The sequence below is a fragment of the Mizuhopecten yessoensis genome, unplaced genomic scaffold (genome assembly GCF_002113885.1).
Source record: "Mizuhopecten yessoensis strain PY_sf001 unplaced genomic scaffold, ASM211388v2 scaffold716279, whole genome shotgun sequence".
NCBI lineage: Eukaryota > Metazoa > Mollusca > Bivalvia > Pectinida > Pectinidae > Mizuhopecten > Mizuhopecten yessoensis.
The window spans coordinates 18,645-30,837 of record NW_018480037.1 but is presented as its reverse complement, the minus strand read 5'-3'; the positions used below and the strand labels follow the sequence as shown (position 1 = coordinate 30,837).

The following is a 12,193-nucleotide window of genomic DNA, read 5'->3' as shown; positions in this document are numbered from 1 at the left end:
CAATATGTATATCATTGTGTCAGTGTGTATATCATTGTGTGTCAATATGTATATCATTGTGTCAATATGTATATCATTGTGTGTCAATATGTATATCATTGTGTCAATGTGTATATCATTGTGTGTCAATATGTATATCATTGTGTCAGTGTGTATATCATTGTGTGTCAATATGTATATCATTGTGTCAATATGTATATCATTGTGTGTCAATATGTATATCATTGTGTCAATGTGTATATCATTGTGTGTCAATACGTATATCATTGTGTCAATTTGTATATCATTGTGTGTCAATGTGTATATCATTGTGTGTCAATATGTATATCATTGTGTCAATATGTATATCATTGTGTCTATACGTATATCAATGTGTGTCAAAATCAAGGTTTTTTTGGTCATTGTTTACACATCCATTTAAGTGTTCTTATTTTTTGCTCAATATGAAAACTTTTTACAATAAATCAGTTTGACTTAAATATTGAAGAACACATAGATCTAAGTAATCATCAAAATTTCCTTTTAATGTTTACCGAAATACTTTTGTGACTCTATAGACTTTTAGAGTACTAATTAGATCTGACAACAATGGTATGACACTCAGTGACATCTAGCCCACAGTAAACAGCAGACGTAGGCCCTCAGGGTACTTTACACAATGTTTGGTTGATGTGAACAGAATGATTTCTCCAGGAAATGCTTCAGTTACAGAGAGTGTCCTGTTATTGTGTCATGGATTCTTATATATTAAAATATAACACATGCTTGTTTTCTTTTTTTTGAGCAGCCCCTATTAAGCATGACTGATTATAAAAAAGCAGGAAACTAATTACCTATTTTTTCCTTTTACCTAATTTTCCCTTTTTCTTTATAAAACTCTGCAGTGGTAATATCTTACATGTATATTTTAATTTAAAAAAGAATGTGCTGGAGCAATTACTTTGTATTAAGTATATTTTTTACTGGACTATTATTTATTGATATGGAGAATACTCAAAGAGATACATTTAAATCACTGTACCATATATATATATAAATCACAATGGATGCTACAAAAATATCATATCCATCACTCGACACAAGCTTCATAACATATAATAAAATGATGACGGTCTTTGAAGATTTATCTGTATACAGTTCATCATAAAAGTTGTAAAATATTTAAATAGGATGTATGTACATCTGGAATGAGAAATATAAAACACTAAATTACCATATTTTACCAGCGCTAAGCCTAGGTTCACTTATAAGCCCACCCCTGTTGAAAAGGTTTTTAAAACAACTTGTAATTTCTTATAAAACACTTTCAATAACTAAGGGTAATTTCAGGGATAAGCAGTACCAAGGTTCAGGTGATCCCCTTTCTAAGCCCCTCACAGTCATGTGATCTCCTTTCTAAGCCCCTTTCAGTCATGTGATCTAATTTTTAGGTCCCTCACAGTCATGTGATCTCCTTTCTAAGGCCCCTCAGTCATGTGATACCCTTTCTAAGGCCCCACAGTCATGTGATCTCATTTTTAGGCCCCTCACAGTCATGTGATCTCCTTTCTTAGGCTTCAGTCATGTGGTCTGTATTCTGAGGCTGATCACACTCATATGATCCCCTTTCTTAGGTCCCCACACTCTCAAGTGATCTCTTTTCTAAGCCCCCCTCCTCCAGGCTCATATGCCTTTCCAAGACACCGCCCACCCATTCATGGATCCTCCCTCCCCCTGCACATGTGTGCCTTCCATACTATGTGATCCCTTTTCTAGACATGCCCCCACATCTTCATGTGACCCCCTTTTTTAAACAACCCTCCCTATGTGCTCATGAATGCCCCTTTATAATGTGTCCTAGTCTTATCACCGGTAAAATATTGCCCCTACCACAACAGACCTCGTAGCATGTCCGGTTTGAGCACATATCAATGGAAGACGTATCACTTGGATCTACACACTACCACAAGAATTTTTGATAAATAGATTTTTTTTTTATATATGTCCAATTATCTGACAAGTTTTCAGAAAAGATTTAAATATATATTTATATATTTGTGATATATAATGCTGATACAATGGAGTAGCGGTATGCAGTGAGACCTGAGATTCTAAGTTTGGTATTGGAACAGATTGAGGTAAGTCACACATCGATGTGTGCTATATGGTTATATAATCAGTGTCAAGATCCTGAGTCTTTATTTTTATCATTTCTGTCATTTGTTTGAGATTCTATTTCTTCGTCTTCAAAAAAGACCTCAGACTCTGCTCTCGACCGACAGCGTTGTGCATGAGATATCTCATCTTCAGGGTCAAACACAGACACTGATTTGTCGACACTATCAATGGAGAAACGAACATGACTGCCACGTCGCGGAGGCTCTGGGCTATAATCAGTGTGCACCAGTGCGCGACTGTAGCTTGGACGTGAGCGACTGGTGTGACGGTGCTTGTAGTCGTCCGTGAGTGGCTCCATCTCGTGACTCTCACTACCGGTACTCGTTGTGTGATGATAGCTGCTGGAAGTAGACATGGTGGACTCTGAGGTGGAGTAGCGAGTTTTGTCTCGCCGGTCCGGGACAGAGTTTGAGCAACACTCACTGGATGGCCAGTGTAATTGAGTGAAACCTTTCGTAGGTCCACACACACATAGCAGGGCCTGGAAAAAAAAAGTGGAGTAGGTCCAACTGATAGAAATGATCAGCATCAGGAAGATACCAAACTTCTGGTACACAAGCACTGTGGACGGCATCATCATGGCTCCCGCCAGGAACGTGGTCAAAGCCGCCATGGAGATAACATTTCCAAGCCTGGCTACAGAGGTGGAAACTCGTGTCTGTCTGTCAAAGTCAGGGCACAGTTGGTAGGACACGCCGTAATGGAGTGTGTAATCTATGGACATTCCGATGGCCACCGTGACCACTACAGACTCCAGAATGTTGAGATCCCAGCCCAGCAGCACTAGAGCTGCCACAGTAGTAAACATTACAAATGCAATACTCAAAATTGCCAAGAAACTTATCAACAAGTTCAAGGTCGTCAGGAATGCTACAACAGACACCACAGCCAGCGACACACCAAATGCTAATGGGGTCTCCTGCAGTAGACTGTTCTGAAGGTCATAAAACTCAAAGTCACTGATGAACCAGCCATTCTTTATTTCAGTTGGGGCTGTCGATAGCTCCTGTGTGACCCAACTATTGACTTTTTTATAAAAAACATTAATTTTGTCATAAGCAAATGAAAAAGTTTCGTTACTCAAGAACTGTATAATGAAGGCACATATTCTACCGTTGTAAAATCTGAGGCCTGGGGTGAAGAAATTGTAGCGGACACCGGGAGTCGTCCTGAGAGCTGGAATGTACTCTGTCAGACACTGGATCATGGCTGCGGAAGACAGGGGCTGGCTATCTGTCGCATTACAACAGGGACTGTGATCTATACCCTGCATGTAATCAATACAGGGCCTCTTCATCAGGCCCTGGAAGTCCTCAAACATACAGTTTGTAAACTGGAAGCCAGGTAAATCAAAGTAAAAATCTGTCTGTCGTATCTTCTTACAAAAATTCAAAAACCATTTTTGTGCAGAAACAGTTGTAGGATTAAAACTGTAATCAAACTTAAGGTCTCCTTTGTTGAAAGGATCCAGCCAGTTACCATTGTCTATGGGGTGGACCCCCCACACCATCGTCAAGGGCAACAGTGATCTGTGCTGTGTGTGTTCTCTTTCAAACCAAAATTCATTGTTCAGCACAAAATCGTAACGTTCAAACAGATGATCAGAAGAAAATACTTGGAATTTTTCAGAAGAGGGCAGTTTTAATTTTGGGTAGAAAAATATCACAACAACACCACCGATTCCTACTCCTCCTAATAAAACAATCCAAAGGATTCGTAATTTTATCATAATAAATGGTATTACTTTCTCAAAAAGTATCTTTGACCAATCAGAGAACTGATTATGTACCTTATAAGGAATTTTACACAGGTAGTAGCAGACTCCTTTGGTGGTGAGGAACTCGGGGTTATACCAAGCCTCACAGTTACACCACTTGTCGTGAATGATGATGGAAGCAGGTAACCATGTCACCACCAACACAAAGTTGCAGACAACAGTCAGACCAGCATAGATACTGAAACATTTGATGGCCGTGATGGAGCTTATAGTGGTAGTAAATAGAGCTGCTGCGGTTGTAAAACTTGTCACGAACATTGACAAAGTGGCGTGCTTGAGCGTGTTGGACACAATTTTCTCCAGTGTCCCATTGTTTGGTTCTGACTTTGCCAGGTGCCACACCTTGCTATATATAAAGACATCATCAGCACCAATCGCGATCACAATAATTACAGTGACCAGGTTCATATAGGGAAAGAATTTGATCTCAAACACAAGCATGTAGAGGAAGTAGGCAAGTTCCAGGGACCAAAACATCATCAGAAAGGTCATGATAGTGATGAACAGTGATGCACAATACAGCCAGATGATGAGGAAGATAACACAGCCAGCTGACATAAGCCACACTGTGTCTGACCACAGGTACTCACTAAACAGCAAATACTTGATGCCAAAGTTGACCCCCACAATCTGAACTTCCTCCAGAGATTCTGTCCACTCCTCCATGTGCTTATATAGCTCCACAGTGTTCTCGTTAGCATACACAGGTAGAAAAGTCACTGCCCATCTCAACACGGGCCACGACACCTTGTTGTTAGTCTGCAGGAATTCAATGTCTGCTATGTAGTGGAATATGTCGTAGACAGTGTTGAGTCGCATACACTTCTTTGGCATGTCGTGGCAGATGTAGCGTTTGGCCCCACGGGTTAGTGTGTCACAGTTGTGTTTAAGGGTATAATTGTGATAGAAGGGAGCACAACTCTGCAACAAACGTCCTACCCTACTCACATCTTCCTCTCTTATCTCCGAGCAATTCTCGTGGCCTGTCAGGAATGCAATGAAGTTGCCCAAAGACCAGCTTCGGCAACAGCTCTCATCATTGGCTCGCAAACACATACCTGGGTATGTGGGATGTGTGTGAATGCGCTCCTCTTCCACACGACACATGTGCCTGATCTTGTCTGCAGTGAACAGGTTACTGCTATCTTTACTCTTGAACACAATTCTTGCCAACCCTCGGTAGTCTTTGTCTGAAACGTAGAAACAAAAATGTCAATATGCAGCTTAAATGTTATCTACAAATGAAAGTAGAGCCAAAGTAAAATTCAACTACAGGCACCGGAAAGACTAAGACATTCTATACATGTATCAGTTACCTGTATGTGTTTACATGTATATGCATCAGTTATGTAATTACCTGTATGTACCTATCTGTACATGCACCAGTTACCTGTATGTATCTACCTGTATATGTATAACCTGTACATGCATTAGTTACCTGTATGTTTCTACCTGTCCATGTATGAATTACCAGTATGTATCTACCTGTACATGCACCAGTTACCTGTATGTATCTACCTGTACATATATCAGTTACCTGTATGTGTCTACCTGTATATATATCAGTTACCTGTATGTATCTACATGTATGCATTACCTGTATGTATCTACCTGTACATGTATCAGTTACCTGTATGTATCTACCTGTATCTGTATCAGTTACCTGTATGTATGCTTCAGTTTCCTCTATGTATCTTCTCAATATACTTGTTGTTACAGGCCTAGGTTATGTTATCTGTACAAGGTATCACCTCGGACATTATGTCTACCTGTAGTTGAAGTTACCTGGGAGGTTGCAAAGAGCAGTTCTTCTTGTGCTGCGTTTGACATATCCTTGCTCGTCCCAGTACTCTGTGTCATTGTCCGCATTGTCTGTGAGCTGGTCCTCAATCTGGTCCTTAAATTCGGCTCCAAATGGCAGCAGGCTGAGTTTGTTGTCTACGTTGTACATGACATTATGGTAGGTAGCCAGTCGCTGTCCTAGATCTGTACCACGGGGCTCAAACCCCTGCAAATGTACCAAGTGTGAGTGTGAGATGTGGACAGGTCAGCTCAGCATCTCTAAGTGAATTGCTGAACATAGTGCCCACTAACTAGTATGAGTACCACAACCTATATTGAGGTCATTATATAGAGCACATGTGCAATATAAACATAAATATATGTAAATAATCTTTGTTTAAAGTCATGTACATTGTCAACAACAACCATAAGCTCTGAACTCTTTAAATTAACTAAGAACTTGTTATACTTATTATACTATAATTATACTTACTGCCATAGGGTCTCCAAAGTCTGGGAGCTGTATGACTGTAGTGGACAGTATGAGGCATGTGGCCACCACAACAAACACTGCCAGGAGTACCACATAGGGGAAGTGGGCCAGTACCCTCACATAGCTGTAATGTACAAAGGTACAACACTCTTATTTAGTTACCAAGTATAAGTATACAGTACCCTCAAATAGCTGTAATGTACAAAGGTACAACACTCTTATATAGTTACCAAGTATAAGTATACAGTACCCTCAAATAGCTGTAAAGTACAAAGGTACAACACTCTTATATAGTTACCAAGTATAAGTATACAGTACCCTCACATAGCTGTAATGTATAAAGGGATAACACTCTTATATAGCTATCAAGTATAAATATACAGTCTCACATAGCTGTAATGTACAAAGGTACAACAATCTTATATAGCTATCAAGTATAACTATACAGTACCCTCACATAACTGTAATGTACAAAGGAACAACAATCTGATATAGCTATCAAGTATAAATATACAGTACCCTCACATAGCTGTAAAGTACAAAAGTACAACAATCTTATATAGTTTCCAAGTATAAATATACAGTACCCTCACATAGCTGTAATGTACAAAGGTACAACAACCTTATATAGCTATCAAGTATTAATATAAAGTACCCTCACATAGCTGTAATATACAAAGGTACAACAACCTTATATAGCTATCAAGTATAAATATACACTACCCTCACATAGCTTTAATGTATAAAGGTATAACAACCTTATATAGTTACCAAGTATAAATATACACTACCCTCACATTGCTGTAATGTATAAAGGTATAACAATCTTATTTGGCTATCAAGTATAAATATACAGTACCCTCACATAGCTGTAATGTATAAAGGTATAACAATCTGATATAGCTATCAAGTATAAATATACAGTGCCCTCACATAGCTGTAATGTACAAAGGTACATCCATCTGATATAGCTATCAAGTATAAATATACAGTGCCCTCACATAGCTGTAATGTACAAAGGTACAACACTCTTATATAGCTATCAGGTATAAATATACAGTACCCTCACATAGCTGTAATGTATAAAGGTATAAAGGTATAACAATCTTATATAGTTACCAAGTATGAATATACATTAATCTCACATAGCTGTAATGTATAAAGGTATAACAATCTTATATAGCTATCAAGTATAAATATATAGTACCCTCACATAGCTGTAATTGGATAAAGTATAACACTCTTATATGTAATGTACAAAGGTACAACACTCTTATATAGCTATCAAGTATAAATATACAGTTCCCTCACATAGCTGTAATGTATAAAGGTATAACACTCTTATATAGCTATCAAGTATAAATATACAGTACCCTTACATAGCTGTAATGTACAAAGGTACAACAATCTGATATAGCTATCAAGTATAAATATACAGTACCCAAGTATAAATATACAGTACCATCACATAGGTGTAATGTATAAAGGAATAACAATCTGATACAGCTACCAAGTATAAATATAAAGTACCCTCACATAGCTGTAATGTATAAAGGTATAAGAATCTGATATAGCTATCAAGTATAAATATACAGTGCCCTCACATAGCTGTAATGTACAAAGGTATAACAATCTTATATAGTTACCAAGTATAAATATACAGTACCCTCACATAGCTGTAATGTACAAAGGTAATGAACAAAGGTACAACAATCTTATATAGCTATCAAGTATACTTATATAGCTATCAATTATAAATATCCAGTACCCTCACATAGCTGTAATGTATAAAGGTATAACAAATAGCTGTAATTGGATAAAGTATAACACTCTTATATAGCTATCAAGTATAAATATACAGTTCCCTCACATAGCTGTAATGTATAAAGGTATAAGAATCTGATATAGCTATCAAGTATAAATATACAGTGCCCTCACATAGCTGTAATGTACAAAGGTACAACAATCTGATATAGCTATCAAGTATAAATATACAGTACCCTTACATAGCTGTAATGTACAAAGGTACAACAATCTGATATAGCTATCAAGTATAAATATACAGTGCCCTCACATAGCTGTAATGTACAAAGGTAATGAACAAAGGTACAACAATCTTATATAGCTATCAAGTTTAAATATACAGTACCCTCACATAGCTGTAATGTACAAAGGTGTAAAAATCTTATATAGCTTTCAAGTATAAATATATAGTACCCTCACATAGCTGTAATTGGATAAAGTATAACACTCTTATATAGCTATCAAGTATAAATATACAGTACCCTCACATAGCTGTAATTGGATAAAGTATAACACTCTTATATAGATATCAAGTATAAATATACAGTACACTCACATAGCTGTAATGTACAAGGGTGTAAAAATCTTATATAGCGTTCAAGTATAAATATATAGTACCCTCACATAGCTGTAAAGTACAAAAGTACAACAATCTTATATAGTTTCCAAGTATAAATATACAGTACCCTTACATAGCTGTAATGTACAAAGGAACAACAATCTGATATAGCTATCACTATCAAGTATAAATATACACTACCCTCACATAGCTGTAATGTACAAAGGTATAAAAATCTTATATACTTACCAAGTATAAATATACAGTACCATCACATAGGTGTAATGTACAAAGGTATAACAATCTTATATAGCTATCAATTATAAATATCCAGTACCCTCACATAGCTGTAATGTATAAAGGTATAACACTCTTATATAGCTATCAAGTATAAATATACAGTACCATCACATAGGTGTAATGTATAAAGGTATAACAATCTGATACAGCTATCAAGTATAAATATAAAGTACCCTCACATAGCTGTAATGTATAAAGGTTACCACAACCTTATATAGCTATCAAGTATAAATATACAGTACCCTCACATAGCTGTAATGTATAAAGGTATAACAATCTTATATAGCTATCAAGTATAAATATACAGTACCCACACATAGCTGTAATGTACAAAGGTATAAGAATCTGATATAGCTATCAAGTATAAATATACAGTGCCCTCACATAGCTGTAATGTACAAAGGTACATCCATCTGATATAGCTATCAAGTATAAATATACAGTACCCTCACATAGCTGTAATGTATCCTCACATAGCTGTAATGTACAAAGGTACATCCATCAGATATAGCTATCAAGTATAAATATACAGTACCATCACATAGGTGTAATGTAAAAAGGTATAACAATCTTATATAGCTATCAAGTATAAAGATACAGTACCCTCACATAGCTGTAATGTATGAAGGTAAAACAATCTTATATAGTTACCAAGTATAAATATACAGTTCCCTCACATAGCTGTAATGTATAAAGGAATAACAATCTTATATAGCTATCAAGTATAAATATATAGTACCCTCACATAGCTGTAATGTATAAAGTTATAACAATCTTATATAGTTACCAAGTATAAACATACAGTACACTCATATAGCTGTAATGTATACAGGTATAACAATCTTATATAGCTATCAAGTATAAATATACAGTACCGCTATCAAGTATAAATATACAGTGCCCTCGCATAGCTGTAATGTACAAAGGTACATCCATCAGATATAGCTATCAAGTATAAATATACAGTGCCCTCGCATAGCTGTAATGTACAAAGGTACATCCATCAGATATAGCTATCAAGTATAAATATACAGTGCCCTCGCATAGCTGTAATGTACAAAGGTACATCCATCTGATATAGCTATCAAGTATAAATATACAGTACCCACACATAGCTGTAATGTACAAAGGTACAACAATCTGATATAGTTATCAAGTATAAATATACAGTACCCTCACATAGCTGTAACGTACAAAGGTATAACAATCTTATATAGTTACCAAGTATAAATATACAGTACTCTCACATAGCTGTAATGTATAAAGGTATAACAATCTGAGATAGCTATCAAGTATAAATATACAGTAGCCTCACATAGCTGTAATGTACAAAGGTACAACAATCTTATATAGCTATCAAGTATAAATATACAATACCCTCACATAGCTGTAATGTATAAAGGTATAACAATCATAGCTGTAATGTACAAAGGTGTAAAAATCTTATATAGCTTTCAAGTATAAATATATAGTACCCTCACATAGCTGTAATGTATAAAGTTATAACAATCTTATATAGTTACCAAGTATAAATATACAGTACTCTCACATAGCTGTAATGTATAAAGGTATAACAATCTTATATTATATAGCTATCAATTATAAATATCCAGTACCCTCACATAGCTGTAATGTATGAAGGTAAAACAATCTTATATAGTTACCAAGTATAAATATACAGTACTCTCACATAGCTGTAATGTATAAAGGTATAACACTCTTATATAGCTATCAAGTATAAATCTACAGTACCATCACATAGGTGTAATGTATAAAGGTATAACAATCTGAGATAGCTATCAAGTATAAATATACAGTACCCACACATAGCTGTAATGTACAAAGGTACAACACTCTTATATAGCTATCAAGTATAAATATACAATACCCTCACATAGCTGTAATGTATAAAGTTATAACAATCTTATATAGTTACCAAGTATAAATATACAGTACCCTCACATAGCTGTAACGTACAAAGGTGTAAAAATCTTATATAGCTTTCAAGTATAAATATATAGTACCCTCACATAGCTGTAATGTATAAAGGTATAAGAATCTGATATAGCTTTCAAGTATAAATATACAGTGCCCTCACATAGCTGTAATGTACAAAGGTACAACACTCTTATATAGCTATCAAGTATAAATATACAGTACCCTCACATAGCTGTAATGTATAAAGGTATAACAATCTGATACAGCTATCAAGTATAAATATACAGTACCCTCACATAGCTGTAATGTATAAAGGTATAAGAATCTGATATAGCTTTCAAGTATAAATATACAGTGCCCTCACATAGCTGTAATGTACAAAGGTACAACAATCTGATATAGCTATCAAGTATAAATATACAGTACCCTCACATAGCTGTAATGTATAAAGGAATAACAATCTTATATAGCTATCAAGTATAAATATACAGTACCCTCACATAGCTGTAATGTAAAAAGGTACAACACTCTTATATAGCTATCAAGTATAAAAATACAGTTCCCTCACATAGCTGTAATGTACAAAGGTATAACAATCTGATATAGCTATAATGATTCAAATTTCTCCAGCTCAACTTACGGCAAACTTTTATGAGTCAAATTTCTCGCTTTTTGGAAGTGTAAGCCATTCGCTTTAACTGGAATGTAATATACTTGAACGTATGACCACAGATAAAGGATCAAATATCTGGTAAAGCATGTAGTGATAAGGTGAAATGTTTGAAAATGTCACCAAAGAATTTCTCTGTGCACGAATCTTACTTCCTGTATTCACTATATAATTATGATTATGCTCACCAATATTAGTGACTTTTGAAATAGAAGGCAAAAATGTCAAAAGCAAACAGAAGCACAGGCAGCAAAAAGAGTGCGTTTATAAAAAAAATGCTGACGTTAGAAAAATGTCTGTATATAGTTTTAATTTGTCAGATATATTGTATACAGCTGGCTAACAATTTAGATAGAACTCTGAAAGTTTACTTACCTCATTGTCCTCCTGTGGACCTCTTTCACATTCCTATCTACCCCAAGTCAAAGCAGCCTCCGTACTGAGGTCAACAACCCCTTCCTTGTTCTGTAACATTCTTGAACCACAGCTTACAATACCTGAAACCACAATGTGAGTTAACGCAATCAAATCCAAGCTGTCCCCGTCATCACCACACTATAAGGCTAGTGATAAAGTGGTATCTAGAGAGTGATGAGTCTGGAATATGAACGTTTGGGGACTGTAATAGAATCTCTGTATGTTCTGTAGTGGTAAGCTGATACGCGGTACTAGTGAGATGTTAACCTAGTACAGCATATATCATATGGTACATAT

General features: G+C 35.8%; 1 protein-coding gene across 1 annotated transcript; it reads right to left on the bottom strand.

Moving 5' to 3' along the window:
• Positions 1-309: 309 nt before the first annotated feature.
• On the bottom strand, positions 310-11,972 carry LOC110442572 (protein dispatched homolog 1-like). The gene is made up of 4 exons (XM_021486244.1): positions 11,855-11,972; positions 6,210-6,333; positions 5,720-5,942; positions 310-5,124 (listed from the first exon to the last, which is right to left on the bottom strand). Exons 1-4 carry the CDS (start codon positions 11,857-11,859, stop codon positions 2,162-2,164), a joined length of 3,315 nt encoding a protein of 1,104 aa, XP_021341919.1. The 5' UTR covers positions 11,860-11,972; the 3' UTR covers positions 310-2,161.
• Positions 11,973-12,193: the final 221 nt, after the last annotated feature.